This window comes from Cyrtonyx montezumae, unplaced genomic scaffold (assembly GCF_038088225.1).
Source record: "Cyrtonyx montezumae isolate F1298 unplaced genomic scaffold, pur_monq_1.0 scaffold_102, whole genome shotgun sequence".
Lineage (NCBI taxonomy): Eukaryota > Metazoa > Chordata > Aves > Galliformes > Odontophoridae > Cyrtonyx > Cyrtonyx montezumae.
In genome coordinates this window covers 28,440-48,914 of record NW_027071829.1, presented here as the reverse complement: position 1 = coordinate 48,914, position 20,475 = coordinate 28,440, and the positions used below count along the sequence as shown (strand labels likewise).

Genomic DNA, 20,475 nt, shown 5'->3' with positions numbered 1-20,475 from the left:
CCAACCGAACGAACCTATAAACTTAATGACCCTATGGGTCTCTTTAGGGTCACGGGGGGTGGGGGTGTGGACTGGGGTCAGGCCGGGGGGACCTTGGAGTTGCTGGAGTTAATAACTCCACAGTCCTAATTAGGGTCACGCTAGATGCGTTGGGGTTGGACTGCGGAACCTCGGCCTCCTCCAAGCCAAACGATCCCGAGACGAAACCATCCGTGGGTTCCTCCTCTGCAGCCCCATAACCGGAGGAAGGGGTCCGGCCCCCACCCCCCGAGCCCGAACGCTGCGAGCCCACATCCCGCCCCCCAGCGCCCACCTTCGTAGCACAGCTGGATGTAGAGCAGGCAGTAGACGCAGTCGATGGCGCGCTGCCGGACGGCGCCCACCGCATCGGAGCAGCGCGGGGAGAAGAGCGCGATCAGCACTCCCAGGTTGTGGAACGGGACGATGGTCTGCGGGACAGCACGGCCGCGTCGGTGCGACCGAAGGCGACCCCGGAGCGGGATGGCACCGGGGTGGCACTGGGATGGCACCAGGGTGGCACTGGGACGGAACCAGTATGGCATTGGGATGGCACCAGGGTGGCATCGGGGTGGCACCAGGGTGGCACCAGGAGAGCACTGGGATGGCACTGGGATGGCACCAGGGTGGCACTGGGATGGAACCAGGATGGCACTGGGATGGCACCGGGGTGGCACTGGAGTGGCACCGGGATGGCACTGGGATGGAACCAGTATGGCATTGGGATGGCACCGGGGTGGCATCAGTATGGCATTGGGATGGCACTGGGATGGCATCAGTATGGCACTGGGATGGCACCAGGGTGGCACTGGGATGGAACCAGTATGGAATTGGGATGGCACCGGGGTGGCACCAGGGTGGCACTGGGATGGAACCAGTATGGAATTGGGATGGCACTGGGATGGCACCAGTATGGCACTGGGATGGAACCAGTATGGCATTGGGATGGCACTGGGATGGCACCAGTATGGCACTGGGATGGAAACAGTATGGCATTGGGACGGAACCAGTATGGAATTGGGATGGCACTGGGATGGCACCAGTATGGCACTGGGATGGAACCAGTATGGCATTGGGATGGCACTGGGATGGCACCAGTATGGCACTGGGATGGAAACAGTATGGCATTGGGACGGAACCACGATGGCATTGGGATGGCACTGGGATGGCACCAGTATGGCACTGGGACGGCACCGGTATGGCACTGGGATGGCACTGGGATGGCACCAGGGTGGCACTGGGATGGAACCAGTATGGCACTGGGACAGCACCGGGGTGGCACTGGGGTGGCACCAGGGTGGCACTGGGACGGAACCAGTATGGCATTGGGATGGCACCAGGGTGGCATCGGGGTGGCACCAGGGTGGCACCAGGAGAGCACTGGGATGGCACCAGGGTGGCACTGGGATGGCACTGGGATGGCACCGGGGTGGCACTGGAGTGGCACCGGGATGGCACTGGGATGGAACCAGTATGGCATTGGGATGGCACCGGGGTGGCATCAGTAAGGCACTGGGATGGAAACAGTATGGCATTGGGATGGCACTGGGATGGCATCAGTATGGCACTGGGATGGCACCAGGGTGGCACTGGGATGGAACCAGTATGGAATTGGGATGGCACTGGGATGGCACCAGTATGGCACTGGGATGGAACCAGTATGGCATTGGGATGGCACTGGGATGGCACCAGTATGGCACTGGGATGGAAACAGTATGGCATTGGGACGGAACCACGATGGCATTGGGATGGCACTGGGATGGCACCAGTATGGCACTGGGACGGCACCGGTATGGCACTGGGATGGCACTGGGATGGCACCAGGGTGGCACTGGGATGGAACCAGGATGGCACTGGGACAGCACCGGGGTGGCACTGGGGTGGCACCAGGGTGGCACTGGGATGGAACCAGTATGGCATTGGGATGGCACTGGGGTGGCACTGGGGTGGCACCAGGGTGGCACCAGGAGAGCACTGGGATGGCACCAGGGTGGCACTGGGATGGAACCAGTATGGCATTGGGATGGCACTGGGATGGCACTGGGATGGAACCAGTATGGCATTGGGATGGCACTGGGATGGCACCAGTATGGCACTGGGGTGGCACTAGGACGGAACCAGTATGGCATTGGGATGGCACTGGGATGGCACCAGGGTGGCACCAGGGTGGCACTGGGACGGAACCAGTATGGCATTGGGATGGCACTGGGCCAGTACTGGGACGGCACTGGGACAGAACTGGGACGGCACTGGGCCAGTACTGGGACGGCACTGGGACACACAGGCGGTCCCACGGGCGCGCACTTACGCTGACGTTGAGGCTGCCCAGGTAGAAGCGCAGCAGCGCGGCGCTGAGCTCCAGGGCACGCTGCCGCTCCTGTTCCCTGCTGGACTTGATCCACGGGCCCAAGTGCTGCGATGGGAGGGGGGGGGGATCACGTGATCAGAGGGTGGCGGGGTCCTCGGGTGACACAGGAAGGGGGTGGTGGGTGACACGGGGCCGGTACGCACCGCGAACACGTCCTGCAGGCCGTGCGGGGTCAGGTTGCGCTGCAGGAGCGTCTTCAGCAGCTCCTGGAGGGCACCCAGGGTGTCCGCAAACAGCTCCTGTGGGGCGGGTATGGGGTGGGAGACGCACCCCAGAAATGGGGGGCAGGGGGGGGCCACCAGGAGTGGGAGACGGAGGGAGGACCCCCAGGAGAAGGGGATGGAGGGGGCACCTCCAGGAGTGGGGGATGGAGGAGTGACCCCCAGGAGTGGGGGATGGAGGGGGTACCCCCAAGAGTGGGAGATGGACGGGGGACCCCCAGGAGTGGGGGATGGAGGGGGTACCCCCAAGAGTGGGAGATGGACGGGGGACCCCCAGGAGCAGGGATGAAGGGGTCACCCCCAAGAGTGGGAGATGGACGGGGGACCCCCAGGAGCAGGGATGAAGGGGTCACCCCCAAGAGTGGGAGGTGGACAGGGGACCCCCAGGAGCAGGGATGAAGGGGTCACCCCCAAGAGTGGGAGATGGACAGGGGACCCCCAGGAGCCGGAGGTGGAGCTGGGACACCTAAGAGTGAGGGATAGAGGGGACACTCCCTGGAGTGAGCGATAGAGGGGGAAACTCCCCCCAGGACTGGGAGACGGAAAGGGTACCCCCAAAATTAGGGGACGGAGAGCCCCCCCACCTCAGTGTAGGGCGCATCGCCGCCGTCCCCGTCGCAGTCCTGCAGTGGGTCCAAGGGGGGCAGCGCCAGGACGCCGGCCAGGCACGCATCTATCAGCTCCGTGCGGTCGGGGTCGCTGAGCTGGGGCTCCAGGACGCTGAGGTGGGGTTCAGGAGCACGGTACGAAGGGGAAATGAACTCTCACTCATGGAGTCATTGGGGTTAGAAGAGATCTCCAGGACCCCCCCAGTCCAACCCCACCATGACCACTTTTAAGGGATCTTTCAGGACCCTTCCAACCCAACCTCTTCTAAGACGACCTTTCAGAACCCTTCCAATCCAACCAGGTCATGGTTCTATGACCTTTTAGGACCTTCCCAACCCAAACCCAACCATCCCAAGGCTCTATGATCTTTCAGGACCCTTCCAACCCAACTTCTTCTTAGATGACCTTTCAGAACCCTTCCAATCCAACCAGGTCATGGTTCTATGATCTTTTAGGACCTTCCCAACCCAAACCCAACCATCCCAAGGCTCTATGATCTTTCAGGACCCTTCCAACCCAACCTCTTCTTAGATGACCTTTTAGAACCCTTCCAATCCAACCAGGTCATGGTTCTATGATCTTTTAGGACCTTCCCAACCCAAACCCAACCATCCCAAGGCTCTATGATCTTTCAGGACCCTTCCAACCCAACCTCTTCTATGATGACCTTTCAGACCCCTTCCAATTCAACCACTCTATGGTTCTATGACCTTCAAGGACCCTTCCAACCCAAACCCAACCATCCAAGGCTCTATGATCTTTCAGGACCCTTCCAACCCAACCTCTTCTATGATGACCTTTCAGACCCCTTCCAATTCAACCACTCTATGGTTCTATGACCTTCAAGGACCCTTCCAACCCAACCTCTTCTTAGATGACCTTTCAGAACCCTTCCAATCCAACCAGGTCATGGTTCTATGATCTTTTAGGACCTTCCCAACCCAAACCCAACCATCCCAAGGCTCTATGATTTTTCAGGACCCTTCCAACCCAACCTCTTCTATGATGACCTTTCAGACCCCTTCCAATTCAACCACTCTATGGTTCTATGACCTTCAAGGACCCTTCCAACCCAACCTCTTATAAGATGACCTTTCAGAACCCTTCCAATCCAACCAGGTCATGGTTCTATGATCTTTCAGGACCCTTCCAAACCAACCCCTTCTAAGATGACCTTTAAAGACTGTCCCAACCCAACATCCCACGTCTCCATGGTCTTTAAGGACACTTCTAACACAATCATCCCATAGCTCAAGGACCTTTAACGACACTTCCAACCCAATGCAACCCAACCATCCCATGTCACTATGATCTTTCAGGACCCTTCCAATCTAACTCTACCTAACCATGCCAGGTGTCTATGGTATTTAAGGACCCTTCCAACCCAACAATTCCTTGGCCCATCATTTTTCAGGACTCTCCCAAGCTAACCATTCATGATCACCTTTCAGGACTCTTCCTACTGCTGTATGAGCTTAAAGGACCTTTCCAACCCCACCACTTCGTGTTTCTATGATCTTTAAAGACCCTTCCAACCCAACCCAACTACCTCATGCCTCTTTGATCCTTGAGGACCCTTCTAATCAAACCCAATCCTACCCAACCATTGCAGGCGTCTGTGATCTTTAAGGACCTTTTCAACCCAATCCAACCCAAACATCCCATGGCTCTATGATCTTCCAGGACTCTCCCAATCCAACCATTCCATAACAACCTTTCAGGACTCTCCCTACCCAACCATCCCATGTCTCTATGAGCAAGAAGGATACACCAGGTGGGTGCAGGTGACCATCGCCCATTGCCGCACCGGTGTCCGCATCGAGTCCAGCGGTTCTGCTTTGATGAACTCCTGGAACACAGACCGAGGAGATGGGGACAGGGACTGGGATGTCCACATCCACCCATTCCCACCCCGCTTTCTCACCACCCCCCAACCCAACCGTCCAACCCAGTGCCCGTTCTCACCACCATCTGTGCCACGAGTTCGGCTTTGCGGCCCAAAACGAAGTCACTGCATTTGGTGCCGCCGCGGACGGCCCGGCTGATCATGGCGATGCTCCGGATGAGGCACAGCTTCAGGGTCAGGTCCTGAGCACAGAACCACGGTGAGACCACCACAGATCGTCACCTCCCGGCGCTGGGGACACTCTGCCCCATTGTCCCTCTCTGCACCGGGCTCTGTGGTGCCAAAGGGAGCAGCTGTGACTCCATCCTAACAGACACCCCATAGCCGTGGGGCACCGGGAGCCCCACAGCCACAAAGAATTGGAAGCCCCACAGCCTTGGGGCACCGGGAGCCCCACAACCATGAAGAATTGGGAGCCCCACAGCCACTAAGAATTGGGAGCTCCACAACCATGGGGCACCGGGAGCCCCACAGCCACTAAGAATTGGGAGCTCCACAACCATGGGGCACCGGGAGCCCCACAGCCACTAAGAATTGGGAGCCCCACAGCCATGGGGCACCAGGACCCCCATAGCCAGAGAATCAGAACCCCGTGGTAATGGGGCATTGGGAGCCCTATAGCCAAAAAGAATGGGGAACCCCATAGCCATGGGGCACTGGGACTCCCATAGCTATCAGAATCAGAACCCCACAGCTGTGGGGCACCAGGACCCCCACAGCCACAAAGAATCAGAACCCCATGGTAATAGGGCATTGGGCCCCATATAGCCACAAAGAATGGGAATCCCATAGCCATGGGGCACCAGGACCCCCATGGCCATTAGAATCAGCATCCTACAGCCACAGAGAATCAGGAACCCCATCACCATAGGGGATCAGGAACCCCATAGCTATGGGGCACTGGGCTCTCCATATGGCCATGGGGCACCAGGACCTCTTTAGCCATGAGACACTGCAATCTCCACAGACACAAGGCACCAGGATCCTTATATCCATGGGGCACCAGGATCTCCTTAACCATGGGGCACTGGGATCACCACAGCCACAGAGAATCCATAGCCATGGGGCACTACGAACCCCATACAACCATGGGGCACTGGGAACCCCATAGCCACGGGGCACGAGGGCCCTTATATTCGAACCTCACAGCCATGGGGCATTGGGGCCCTCATTCCCAATGGGGCACTGAGACCCCCTGCCCACATCCTGTGGTGGGGGACAGTGGTTTGGGGTCTCAGCTTCCATTAATTCAGTACCAGGAGCCTCCAAACCACCCCACATCTCTAAAAAGCGACACCCCACGTACAAGGGGCTGTGTCCCCCTTGGTCAGGGACGGCCACCATCCTATCACACCACCATCCCCACAGGGACTGGCGATGGCAGACCCAGAGAACGGGAACAATGGGCACCGGGGGGGTGCCCCCCACCCCAATTAGCGGTGCTCCCTCATCCCAGCTGAGCCCGGCGGTGGAGCTGTTAGTGCCAGACGAGCCCAAAGGAAAACACGTTAGCGCAGCTGGGGGACGGGGACCCTGACAGCTTTCTCCTCAACGTGACAAATGCCATTTGTCATCGGTCAGCCTTGAAAATAAAAGAAATACAGAGATGCAGCCCCCGGCGGCCCCCCCCAGGACGGCAATCTGCGTTTTGCTATCTGGTCACTGAGTGATGGCTCCCGGGGGAGAAGTGGGGAAATGAGCTCCATGAATTTTTGCAGCTGGGGCTCTGCAGTCCCCTGTGCCATGGGGGGAGCAGAGGGGAACAGGGGGGGGGGGCTGGATGCGGGCATTACATTGAGAAGTGAGAGGTCAGAAGCAGCACTGTGGGGTGGAAGGGTCCTTACAGACCACAGAGCCACAGAATAGTTGTGTTGGGCTGTGTGTGGTTGTTGGGTTGGGTTGGAAGGGTCCTTACAGACCGCAGAGCCACAGAATAGTTGCGTTGGGCTGTGTGTGGTTTTTGGGTTGGGTTGGAAGGGTCCTTACAGACCACAGAGTCACGGAATGGTTGTGCTGGGTTGTGTGTGGTTGTTGGGTTGGTTTGGAAGGGTCCTTACAGACCACAGAGCCACAGAATAGTTGTGTTGGGCTGTGTGTGGTTGTTGGGTTGGGTTGGAAGGGTCCTTACAGACCACAGAGCCACAGAATAGTTGTGTTGGGCTGTGTGTGGTTGTTGGGTTGGGTTGGAAGGGTCCTTACAGACCACAGAGCCACAGAATAGTTGTGTTGGGCTGTGTGTGGTTGTTGGGTTGGGTTGGAAGGGTCCTTACAGACCACAGAGCCATGGAATGGTTGTGTTGGTCTGCGTCTGGTTGTTGGGTTGGGTTGGTTTGGAAGGGTCCTTACAGACCACAAAGCCATGGAATGGTTGTGTAGGGTTGTGTTCAGCTGTTGTGCTGGGTTGGAAGGGACTTTATAGATTACATCTGTCTACCATATAGATATAGAGACAGGAACGGGTTGGGTTGGTTTGGAAGGGACCTTACAGATTACACCTACCTGCCTTACACACTGCAGAGACAAGGAACGTTTTGAGTTGGGTTGGGTTGTTCTGGGTTGGAAGGAACCTTACAGATTACAGAGACGTGGAATGGGTTTTGTTGGGTTGGAAAGGGACATTATAGACCACAGAACCACGGAATGGTTGTGCTCCGTTGAGTTGGAAGGGTCCTTACAGATTATATCTATTGACATTATGGATTACAGAGACACGAATGAGCTGCGTTGGGTTGGGAGGGTCCTTATAAACCACAGTCATGGAATGATTGTGCTGGGTTGTGTTGTGTTGGATCATACAGATCACATCTACCTACCTTATACATTATACACATAGCATGGACTGTATTGGGTTGGAAGGGATCTTATAGATTAAGGGACACGGAATGGGTCGTGCTGGGTTATGCTGGGTTGGAAAGGACCTTATAGACTACAGAGCCATGGAATGGCTGTGCTGGGTCATGTTAGGTTGGAATGGGTCGTACTGTGCTCTGCTGGGATGGAAGGGTCCTTATAGACCACAGAGCCATGGAATGGTTGTGTTGGGTTGTGTTGGAAGGGACCTTAAAACTTACATCCATCTGCCTCATAGACTAGAGACATGGAACGCTTTGTGCTGTGTTGGATTGGGTTGTGTTGGACCTCACAGACCACAGAGCCATGGAACGGTTGGGTCAGGTTATGTTGGGTTGAGTTGGAAGGGTCCTTACAGACCACAGAACCATGGAATGGTTGGGTTGGGGTGGAAGGAACCTTAGAGATCACAGAGCCATGAAATGGTTGGGTTGTGTTATGCTGGGTTGAGTTGGGTGGAAGGGTCCTTACAGACCACAGAGCCATGGAACGGTTGGGTTGGGGTGGAAGGGACCTTAGAGATCACAGAGCCATGAAATGGTTGGGTTGTGTTATGCTGGGTTGAGTTTGGTTGTGTTGGACCTTACAGACCACAGAGCCATGGAACGGTTGGGTCGGGTTATGTTGGGTTGAGTTGGAAGGGTCCTTACAGACCACAGAGCCATGTAATGGTTGGGTTGGGTTATGCTGGGTTGAGTTGGAAGGGTCCTTACAGACCACAGAGCCATGTAATGGTTGGGTTATGTTGGGTTGAGTTGGAAGGGTCCTTACAGACCACAGAGCCATGGAACAGTTGGGTCGGGTTATGTTGGGTTGAGTTGGAAGGGTCCTTACAGACCACAGAGCCGTGGAGCGGTTGGGTCGGGGTGGAAGGGTCCTTACAGACCACAGAGCCATGGAACGGTTGGGTCGGGTTATGCTGGGTTGAATTGGGACAGCAGGGACCTTGGACCGTATTGCACTGTGCTGTACTGTGCCATTATTTTGGGAAGGACTGATTCAGACGTGTGCAGGCACTACTTTAACACAAATCCTGCTAGCTCTGGAAAGCTGTTTTCTTCCCAGCAATCACCTTCACCCCTCTTTTTTTACACACTATTTCCTCTGGTTCTACACGCTGAGGGGCCGAGATGGCGCGAGCAGCACTCACCACTGCCTTCTGTCTACACTTCTGTTGTTCAGGAGGAGATTCAGTGCTTTCATACAGCGACACAACAGTCCCTACAGCAACAACTCATTGACACTGCGCAGTCACCTCCTACCACGTAGGGGGGTCAGATTTCCATGTTCTGGTCTAACAGAACCACAGACCACCCCAAGACAGAAAGGACCCCGAAGGATCTCCGAGTCCAACTCCCAGCTTTGTGCAGCACCGCCCAAAATTTAGACCAAAAGCAGAAAGCCAACAGGAAAGAATTCCTCGGAGTGAATTCTGCCTGCTGACGCGGGTTAGGATCAGGACAATTCCCAACTCCCGGCCCCAAGCCCAGAGGTAGAGAGAGCAGGACAGAGCAGAGAGCAGAGCAGACTGAGCGCCCCACACTGTACCTTGGTCTCTACCTTTATCCCCAGAACCTGCAAAACAAGACACGGGCGTTGAGCGGCGGTGCCGTCCGTAGGACCGGCGGTCCCTGCACAGCCCCCCACCCCACACCCGGAGGCTGCACCCTCAGCCCCCCTCAGCTCAGTGCCCCAGACCCCGATGCCCACCTTGGTGCTGAAGTACTGGGAGATGTTCCTCAGGATGTCGGCCTCGACGCGGGGCAGCAGCAGCTCCCTGGGAGCGCGCGCGGCCACGAACCCATAGCACAGGATCAGGGCGCTCTTGATCTTCTCCACTTCGTGGTCACTGCGGTCCTGGTGGGGTGGGAGGGATGGTTCAGTGCCCATCCCCCCCCCCCTTTATGGTTTGAGGTCTTCATGCCCCATTCAGTGAACAGCAGTGGTTCCCAGAGCCCCGTAGGAACACACGTGGCACTGTCCTCGCCTGAGACACGGGTTCCCATATACCACCCACAACTGTCACTGCGGCTCTGGCATAGGATGGTTGGGTTGGAAGGGTCCTTACAGATCACAGAACCACAGCATAGCTGGGTTGGAAGAGTCCTTATAGATCATAGAACCACAGCATGGTTGGGTTGGCAAGGCCCCCAAAGCCCCACTGCTGCCACGGGCTGGCTGTCCCCAGCAGCTCCAGCTGCCCAGGGCCCCATGCACGGCCTCGGGCACCTCTCACCTCTCCCCTTTGTCCTTAAGGGCTGCTCCACCCCCTGAGCATCCCTGTGCCCTCTCCTTCCCCCCCTCGCTCCCACAGCTCCACATCTCTCTGTCGAGGGCCTCAGACAGGCACTGCCAATCCCCCTCTCTGAGGTCTGGGGTCCTCCAGCCCCACACCAAATGCAGCACAGCCGGAGCTGCTCCCCACGGCCCTTAGGGGGCACTGGGGCCCCGTACCTTGAAAATACTGAACAGCCCCACAGATTTCTTGAAGACATCGGACCGCACGAAATCCTCCAGCTTGGCCAGCGTTTCCTGTAGGTGATTTATTGCACATATCCCGAAGCAGGAAGCGAGTCCCTGGAGGGAGCGGAGAAAACACATTAGCAGAAAGCAATTAATTCCCAACCCTGGTGACACTTGAATAGAGCCCCTTGATTGGTTTAATTCCCAGCAGCTGAGCCGTGCCCCAGCTGAGCGCAGCGCTGGCAGCCACCACCTCCTTCAGGAACACGAGGTGCGGTGACACGGTGCCAGCGCAGGAGGTCAGCCTGCAACGCCATCAACAGTTCATTCAGCCCTCAGCAGAGCTGTGCTAACTGGAGCAGCACGAGATGGTGTTTGCACCACACAGAGCGGCAGTTCCGGTGTGGTGCAGTGCTCCTGGTCGAGCACGGGACCAGGATTGGGACTGTGCAAAGCTGGAGCACAGCATCCCAAATCCCAGTGCTCCAGCAGTGCCCCCCCAGGGCAGAGCAGAGGGGAGGAGCACCTCCCTGCCCTGCTGGCCACACTCTGGGCAACGCACCCCAGGGTCCCGTTGGCCCTCCTGGCCACCAGGGCTCACTGCTGCCTCGTGGACAACCATTGGTCAACTGTTGAGGAATTGCCGATTGTTGAGTCAACCATTGGCCAATGGTTGGTCAACTGTTGGTCAAACTCTGGGTCAACCATTAGATCAACTGCTGGTCAACCACTGGCCAACTGTTGGTCCAACACTGGTCAGTGATTGGTCAACTATTGTACAACTGTTGGTCAACCATTGGGTCAACTACCGATCAACCATTGGTCGACCGTTGGTCACACACTGGTCAAAAATTGGACAAATGTTTGTCAACCATTGGGTCAACTGTTGGTGAAACACTGATCAAACATTGGTCAACCACTGCTAAAACACTGGCCAACTGTTGGTCAACTACTCGTCAACCACTGGTTAACTGTTGGTTGATCATTGGTCCACTGTTAGGTCAGCCATTGGCCACCTGTTGGTCAACCATTGGCCTACCAGGACCTGCAGGTCCTTCTTGGCCAAGTGTTTTGCCACACACCCCACTGCATCTGTGAGGAGCGTGAGTGTGCAGTTCCACAGAGCACAGCACGGAGGGAGGATGGACATAGTGCAGCCAACAGCTGCTGGAGCCCGGGGAGACTCCTCACCCCCAGGCAGAAGCTCCAGGGAGTAGGGGGAGACCCTCCTATAGGGTCTCAGAACCAGAGGGGATGGAAGGAAATTCTGGAGATCCCCCAATAAAGCCAGTTCTCTGGGGGCTACGCTCAAGCAGTAAGGAGAGAGAGCTCCACCTGAGGAGGGTCTGCTGTGCTTGCACGCCCTGAGAGGCATCAGGGAACCTTTGGTGACACAGCCATGCTCAGAGCACAGTGCCGAGCCTACCGGGACAGTCAGGGGGAAGCCCCCCCACCCCATGGGGCCACGTCAGCCCCAGCCTGAGGACACAGCAGGACCCCAAATCCCCTTCAGGCAGCAGGTGTGGGCAGAATCCCCCAGCTCCTCTCACCTCCCACTCCGCCTCCTCATTGTACCGGGCCGTTTCCAGCAGCTCCTGCAGCTGTTTCTGGACCAGCTCTTTGTTCACACACGCCCCGAGCGTCGTCCCGATGCACTTGTACAGAAAGTTCTGGAAGGAAATAAGGAGAGTTGGGGACCAGAGCCTCCAGCACGGCCACGAGGAGCTGGGACAAAGGGACAGCAGAGGATAGCAGGACAGACATCAGGACTGCCTGACTGCCCCTGGACAAGCCCATGACCGTGGGGTGGAACTGGAAATGGGAAAAATTCCCTTTTCAAATCTGCCACCCCACCCCAATGAACCCCCTGCTATTTTAATTCCTTCCCAACACCCCTCTCCCAGCACGGAGGTGCAGCAGGAAGGACGATGCTCCGGGGAGCACCGTGAGCCGGACTGGTCCCGGTGAGGGCGGTCCCGGTGCTGGTCCCGCATCCATCACCTTCTCGGTGGGGAATCCGTTGTATCCGTTCAGCTGTTGACACATCTCCATCACGAAGTGGCAGATCCAAGCGTTGTCTGAAACGGCTGCCAGAGTCTCGCGGAGGAGCTGAGCCACAGGAGCACAGAATGGTCAAGGCTGGAAAGGTCTAGGGCTCCCCCAGTCCCACCTGGCCCCCTCCTCCCATCCCAGTCCTCCAGGTATGGGTCGGCGCCGCTCAGACCCCTCTCAGCCTTCTCTCCTCCAGATGCACAGTCCTGGGGCTATCAGCCTGCCCCCCACCAGGAGGGGCTCCAGACCCCCACCATCCCCACAGCCTTCCTCTGGGCTCCCTCCACCTGAACCAGAACTGGGAGCCCAGCAGCGGGCGCAGTGCTCCAGCAGTGCCCCCCCAGGGCAGAGCAGAGGGGAGGAGTACCTCTCTGCCCCGCTGGCCGTGCTCTGGGCAACGCACCCCAGGGTCCCGTTGGCCCTCCTGGCCACCAGGGCTCACTGCTGCCTCGTGGTCAACTGCAGGTCAATTGCTGGTGAATTGCTGGTCAACCATTATCAACTTTTGGCCAACCGTTGCTCAATCACTGATCAACCACTGGGTCAACCATAGGTCAACCACTAGGTAAACCATTAGTCAACCACTGGTCAACCACTGGGTAAGCCATTACTCAACCATTGGTCAACCACTGGGTCAACCATTAGTCAACCACTGGATGAACCATTAGTCAACCACTGATCAACCACTGGATGAACCATTAGTCAACCACTGGTCAACCATGACCCAACCGCTGCCCATCAGGACTCAGAGGTCCTTCTGCGCAGAGCTCCGTTCCAGCAGCTCAGCCCAACCCGCACGGGTCCTGCCGTCACTCCCCCTCAGACGCAGGACTCTCCACCCTCCCCACGTTGCACTTCACAACGTTCCTCTCCACCCATCTCCTGCTGCATGCCCTCAGCTCCCAGCCCAGAAACGCGCTCTCTTCTCCCTCCGCAATAAGAAACTGCCCCAGGTCAACCCGGTACCAAAACAGAGCAGCAAGAGCTTTACTCGGGGTTAACTTCCTCTCCGTGCCCTATTTTAAGTCTCTCCAATTAAGCAGCAGACACCCACGGGACCGGTCCAGCCCCGGCCCAGATCTTGGATCCTGAGTGCCAGAGCCGCCCCCACTTCTCCCTCCCACCTCTGGCAGCACACAAGCACCCACCAGCAGCAGCTCATCTTCCCACTCCTCCGGGCGCAGCGACTTCTCGGTATTCTCTAGGAGAAAACTCTTTTGTGCTTTTTGAGCCCCAAAACGGGGAGTGATGTTTCCAGGAGTGCTGGGCAGCCCCTACCCCCCCAGGGAAAGCCCCTCCTACCCTCGATGTGCTCCACCAGCAGAGGAACCCTCTTGCTCCAGAGCTGCTCGAGCGCGGGGTGGACGCTGCAGCGCAACGCGTGCAGGAGCCGCAGGGCCGCCGTGCCCCGACTGTCCCCGGTGTATGGCCGGGAGGACACCACCTGGAAAGGGAGCGATGAGATGGAATGGGATGGAAGGGTCCTGAAAGGCCACAGAGCCATTGAAGGGGTTGGGAGGGTCCTTGAAGGACACAAAAATGCGGAAGGGTTGAGTTGGGAGAGACCTTGAAGGTCATAGAGCAATGGAATGGTTGGGTTGAAAGGGTCCTTAAAAGATCACACAGCCATGGGATGGTTGGAAGGATCCTTAAAGATAATAAAGACACTGAGTGGTTGGGTTGGAAAGGTCCTTGAAGATCACAAAGTCATAGAATGGGTTGGGTTGGCGGAGTCCTTAAAGGTCATAGAGCCGTGGGATGATTGGGTTGGAAGGGTCCTTAAAGATCACAGAGTCATAGAAGGGGTTGGGTTGGTAAGGTCCTTAAAGATAACAGAACCATGGAATCGCAGCATGACTTGGGTTGGAAGGGTCCTTAAAGATTACAGTCACAGAACGGGTTTGGTTGGCAGAGTCTTTAAAGGTCATAGTATCATGGAATGGTTGGGTTGGAAGGGTCCTTAAAGATCAAAAAAGCATGGAATGACAGCATCATTTAGGTTGAAAAGGTCCTTAAAGATCTAAGAACCACAGGATGCGTTAGGTTGAGTTGGAAGGGACCCCCCCCAGCCCCAACCCCGCCGTGTGCTGGCTGCCCCCCAGCTCAGGCTGCCCAGGGCCCCATCCACACCTCAGGCACCTCCAGGGATGGGGCACCCACAGCTCCGGGCAGCAGTGCCGGGGCCGCACCGCCTCTGGGTGACGGATTCCCCCCCAATATCTGACCCCAATCTCCACTTTTTGGGGGGTTACAACCATTCCCCCTTCTCCCATCGCTCTCAGGCGATCACCCAACGAGGGGCAGCGCTCCATCCCCGCACCACGTACCAGCAGCCGCGTCGTTAGGGCGTGGGGAGAAGGAAGATTCCCTACAAAGAGAAGGAAAACGGCGTAAGACAGCATCTCCCTCCGACCCTGAGCAGATGGACCTTTCCCGCACACCCGTACCGACCGTTGAGGTCGTAAGGGATCAGGGACGCGCTCCCTCCCTCCTCTTGCTTCTTCACGGACAGATGCATGAGGCTCCTGCAGATGGGAGTCAGCGCGTTGGTGAACTGCACGGGGGTGATGAACTCCAGGAGGAACGGCCACAGCACCTGCAGGGGAACGCGGGATGAAGAGCCCCAACGCAGCGGGACCGGAGCGGGGAGACGCTGCCTCCCGGGGGATTTCAGAGCACCGTGCCATTGTCACGGCTGGATGAGACCTCAAAATTCCCCAACACAACCCCAACCCACCCCACCACGGCCCTAAATAGACACACAGAGTCATTAAGGTTGGAAGAGACCTTCAGGATCATCCAGTCCAACCCAAACCCACTCCACCATGACCCTAAATAGACCCACAGAGTCATTAAGGTTGGAAGAGACCTTCAGGATCATCCAGTCCAACCCAAACCCACTCCACCATGACCCTAAATAGACCCAGAGTCATTAAGGTTGGAAGAGGCCTTCAGGATCATCCAGTCCAACCCAAACCCACTCCACCATGACCCTAAATAGACCCACAGAGTCATTAAGGTTGGAAGAGACCTTCAGGATCATCCAGTCCAACCCCAATCCACCGTGACCCTAAACAGAACCAGAGTCACTGAGGTCAGAGAAGATCACTGAGATCATCCAGTCCAACCCACACCCACTCCACCACAACCCTAAATAGACCCACAGAGTCATCAAGGTTGGAAGAGGCCTTCAGGATCATCCAGCCCAACCCACACCCACTCCACCATGACCCTAAGTAAAACCATAATATCACAAAGGTCAGAAGACAACTCCAAGATCCCCCAGTCCAACCCCCACACACCCCACCTTCACCCTAAAAAGACCCATAAATCACCAAGGTTGGAAAAGACCTCTAAGATCCCCAACCCATTACCACTGTGACCCTAATTAGAATCATAGGGTCATTAAGGTTAGAAGAGACCTCCAAGGTCATTCGGTCCAACCCCAATCCATTCCCATCAGGACCCTAATTAGAACCATAAATCATCACGGTTGGAAAAGACTTTCAAGATCCCCAGCCCCACTCCAACACATCCCACCACACACGTCCCCAAGTGCCACATCTCCCTGGTTTGATCAACCCAGGGACGGTAACCTCATCACCACTTCCCTGCTCCAGCTCCCAGCGGAGCATTTAGTTGGGTTTACCGGTTCAGAGGGGAAATGGTGGTGGTAGGTGGACAGCTGACAGTGGAGATCTACTCCAACCTCAGTGATTCTGCGACTCCACAACTTTGAGCCCCCCCCCGAACACAGGGACAGGATGGTGACAACAGGTGGTGGAGGAGGGGACGTCCCCACGGAGCACCGGGGGATGGGACGCCGGTGCACACTCACGTTGTTCATCCGATCAACGGTGGTGCTGAGGAGGAGGAGTGTGCTGACGCTGATGCTCCGAACACTGTCGCTCGTGGGGTCGTCCACATCCGGCAGCGGCTTCTGGGGCTGTGGGGAGGAAAGGCATCAAAACTCTGATTTATGGATCAGAGAATCATAAAAGTACTTAAGGATTGGGTTGGGAGGGTCCTGAAAGGTCAGAGAATATTAGAACCGCAGAACGGTAGTAATGGAAGGGTCCTGAAAGGTCAGAGAATATTAGAACCACAGAACAATTGGGTTGGACAGGTCCTGAATGATGAGAGTCATAGAATGTCAGAAGAGATGAATTGGAAGGGTCCTGAAAGATCACAGAGACATTGGATGAGCTGGGTTGGAAGGGTCCTGAATGATCAGGGAATGATGGAATCATAAAACAGTTGGGTTGGAAGGGCACTGAAAGATCCAAGAAGTATAGGATGGGTTGGGTTGGGTTGGAAGGGTCCTGAAAGATCCAAGAACTACAGGATGGGTTGGGTTGGGCCTGAAAGGTTCTGAAAGATCCCACAACTATAGCATGGGTTGGGTTGAATTGGAAGGGTCCTGAAAGATCCCAGAAGTATAGGATGAGTTGGGTTGGGTTGGAAGGGTCCTGAAAGATCCCAGAAGTGTAGGATGAGTTGGGTTGGGTTGGAAGGGTCCTGAAAGATCCAAGAACTACAGGATGGGTTGGGTTGGGTCTGAAAGGTTCTGAAAGATCCCACAACTATAGCATGGGCTGGGTTGGGCTGGGTTGGGTTGGAAGGGTCCTGAAAGATCCCAGAAGTATAGGATGAGTTGGGTTGGGTTGGAAGGGTCCTGAAAGATCCAAGAACTACAGGATGGATTGGGTTGGGTCTGAAAGGTTCTGAAAGATCCCACAACTATAGCATGGGTTGAGTTGAATTGGAAGGGTCCTGAAAGATCCAAGAACTATAGGATGGATTGGGTTGGGTCGGAAAGGTTCTGAAAGATCCCAGAAGATGAGTTAGGTTGGGTTGGAAAGGTCCTGAAAGATCCCAGAACTAGAGGATGGGTTGGAAGGGCCGTGAAAGATCCCAGAACTAGAGGATGGGTTGGGTTGGTTGGGTCCTGACAGATCACAGGACAGATGAGGTTGGGTGAGGGGCCGCCGGACCCTTACCGTGTCCGAGGGCAGGGCGCACTGCCGCACCAGGAACTCCAGCATGGCCTCCCCGCCGGGCTGCTCCAGGTAGCCGTGGTGAGCCATGGCACTGATCACCTGCACCACGGCACGCCTCACCTGCCACCCAAGCATCACGAATGGTGGACAACAACACCTCCGACACCGCCCAGTCCAACCAGTGGGCAGAGCTGCGTTGCCAGGATGGGGTGAGGAGCTCTGCGGAAGGGGGAGGGGACCTGGGAACCCACCCCCCCACCCCACTGTGGGAAACCACCCCTGCACACCTTGTTGTTGCTGTCCTGAAGGGGAAGCTTCATCGAGGAAAGGATAAAGGGCTTTTTGATCTCCATCTGAGAGGCTGCAAAAAGAAGGATGGGCGCTCCGAGGTGGGTGATGCCAAGGACACAGCTCCGCTCCCTTCCTCCTCTTCCTCCCCCTCCTCCTCCTCCACCCAACCCCATCACCGTTTGACCCCAGGACGGTGCTGCTGATGCTCAGAGCTCCGGCCGTACTCACGGGCACTGTTGATGATCTGTCTCATGATGAGCAGCGTCCCCACGCGCGTCCTCTCACTGCTGCTCTCCAACTTTGGCAGGAGGAAGGTCAGCACTCGGTCCGGGAAGGAGCAGGCTGCGGGACGGCAAAGGGAGCGATGGGGGATGCGTTGCACCGCGCCCCGATGGGCTCTACCCACGGTACTGTGCCCCACGGGGTTGGAAAGCCATGGTTGATTGAGGCCAGGGTCACTCCAGGTCTCTATGATCTGTAAGGACCTTCCCAACACAACCACTCCATGGCTCTATGATCTTCAAAGACCCTTCCAACCCAACCATTCCACAGCTCTAAAGATCTGTAAGGACCTTTCCAATGCAACACCCCACAGATCTATGACCTCCAAAGACTCTTCCAACCCAACCATCCCATGGCTCTGTGGTCATTAAGGACCTTTCCAACCCAACGAACCTGTGGCTCTGTGATCTTTAAGGACCTTTCCAACCCAACCAACCTCTGGCTCTGTGGTCTTTAAGGACCTTTCCAACCCAACCATCCCATGGCTCTGTGGTCATTAAGGACCTTTCCAACCCAACGAACCTGTGGCTCTGTGATCTTTAAGGACCTTTCCAACCCAACCAACCTCTGGCTCTGTGGTCTTTAAGGACCTTTCCAACCCAACCATCCCATGGCTCTATGGTCTTTAAGGACCTTTCCAACCCAACCAACCTCTGGCTCTGTGGTCATTAAGGACCTTTCCAACCCAACGAACCTGTGGCTCTGTGGTATTTAAGGACCTTTCCAACCCAACCATCCCAGGGCTCTGTGGTCTTAAAGGACCTTTCCAACCCAACGAACCTGTGGCTCTGTGGTCTTAAAGGATCTTTCCAACCCAACCATCCCAGGGCTCTGTGGTCTTAAAGGATCTTTCCAACCCAACCAACCTGTGGCTCTGTGGTCTTTAAGGACCTTTCCAACCCAACCATCCCGTGGCTCTGTGGTCTTAAAGGACCTTTCCAACCCAATCATCCCATGGCTCTGTTGTCTTTCAGGACCTTTCCAACCCAACCATCCCATGGCTCTGTTGTCTTTCAGGACCTTTCCAACCCAACCCAACTATTCCACAGCTTTCAGGACCCGTCCAACCCAACTCATTCCACGTTTCTGTGATTTTGAGGAAAGCTCTGACCCCAGAGCCCTGCCCAGGTCCCTGGAAGGGACTGGCATGCCCCAGAGGGAGCTGAGGTGGCCTGGAGCAGTGCCCCAAAGAGCTGCAGCAAATGATGTGCTCTGGGCACACTGAGCTTCTGCCAGCCTGGCAGTCCGGCCCCAACCCATCCCATCATTCCCCTAAACAGAACCACAGAGTCATTAAGGTTGAAGGAGACCACCAAGGCCATCCAGTCCTACCCATACCTACCCCCACCATATCCCTAAATACAACCATAAAGTCATTAAGACTGAAGAGGATCTCCAAGATCCCCCAGTCCAACCATAAACCATCGCCACCACGACCTTTAGCAGAACCATAGAGTCACTAAGGTTGGAGGAGGCCTTCAAGGTCACAGATTCATAGATACATCAGGTTGGAAAGGACCTACAAGATCATCTAGTCCAACCATCCTATCACCATCCCTACCCACTGAACTACTAAATCAAATCCCTTAGCACCTCATCTAAACGCTTCTTGAACAGCGCTAGGGACGGTGCCTCAAACAGCCAGTCCAACCCAAAATCCACCTCCACCATGACCCTGAATAAATCCATAGAGTCACTAAGGTTGGAGAAGACCTTCAAGGTCATCCAGTCCAACCCAAAGTCCACCTCCACCATGACCCATCACCACCACGACCTTTAGTAGAGCCATGGAGTTACTAAGGTTGAAGAAGACCTCCAAGGTCATCCAGTCCGACCCGAAATCCACCTCCACCATGACCACGAATAGATCCATAGAGTAACTGAGGTTGGAGAAGACCTCCAAAACCTCCAAGCCAATCCTCAACTCATCCCCACAACGGCCCTAAATAGAACTGCACAGTCACTGAGGTCAGAGGAGACCTCCAAGATCCCTCAGATTAACTCCAACCCACCCCACCATGACCCTAAATAAAACCACGGTATCATTAAGGTCAGAAGAGACAACCAAGATCCTCCAGTCCAAAGCCAGCCCATCTCTACTGTGACCTTAAACAGACCCACAGAATCATTAAGGTTGGAAGAGACCTCCAAGATCCCAAACTCCCACTGCAACCCACCCCACCACGACTCCAAATCGAACCACAGACCCATTAAGAAGACCTCCAAGGTCATCCAGTCCAACCCCAACCCACCCCACTTCGATCCTAAATAAAACCACAGAATCAATCAGGGTAGAAGAGCCCTCCAAACCCCCCCAACCCGCCCCACTGACCACGTCCCCAAGTGCCACACCTCCCCAGCTCCTGAACACCTCCAGGGATGGTGACCCCCACCATCTCCCTGCTCAGCCAGCTC

The 20,475-nt window shown here is 56.1% G+C and overlaps 1 protein-coding gene across 3 annotated transcripts in view; it reads right to left on the bottom strand.

Moving 5' to 3' along the window:
• MROH1 (maestro heat like repeat family member 1) overlaps positions 1–20,475 on the bottom strand; it is a 59,468-nt gene that overhangs the window by 26,824 nt on the left and 12,169 nt on the right. For 2 of the 3 annotated variants that reach the window (XM_065729132.1, XM_065729134.1), the window contains exons 10-28: positions 18,007–18,120; positions 17,775–17,848; positions 17,488–17,607; positions 16,326–16,433; positions 14,939–15,083; positions 14,815–14,855; positions 13,790–13,931; positions 13,636–13,688; positions 12,437–12,544; positions 11,986–12,105; positions 10,427–10,549; positions 9,683–9,829; positions 9,521–9,547; positions 5,182–5,304; positions 4,986–5,065; positions 3,192–3,327; positions 2,530–2,625; positions 2,327–2,431; positions 314–449 (exon numbers count right to left, since the gene is read on the bottom strand). In XM_065729132.1, coding sequence (XP_065585204.1) covers positions 314–449; positions 2,327–2,431; positions 2,530–2,625; positions 3,192–3,327; positions 4,986–5,065; positions 5,182–5,304; positions 9,521–9,547; positions 9,683–9,829; positions 10,427–10,549; positions 11,986–12,105; positions 12,437–12,544; positions 13,636–13,688; positions 13,790–13,931; positions 14,815–14,855; positions 14,939–15,083; positions 16,326–16,433; positions 17,488–17,607; positions 17,775–17,848; positions 18,007–18,120 — 1,998 coding nt within the window. The remainder of the gene's footprint in view (positions 1–313; positions 450–2,326; positions 2,432–2,529; positions 2,626–3,191; positions 3,328–4,985; positions 5,066–5,181; positions 5,305–9,520; positions 9,548–9,682; positions 9,830–10,426; positions 10,550–11,985; positions 12,106–12,436; positions 12,545–13,635; positions 13,689–13,789; positions 13,932–14,814; positions 14,856–14,938; positions 15,084–16,325; positions 16,434–17,487; positions 17,608–17,774; positions 17,849–18,006; positions 18,121–20,475) is intronic. The other variant, XM_065729133.1, reaches the window with a different exon arrangement.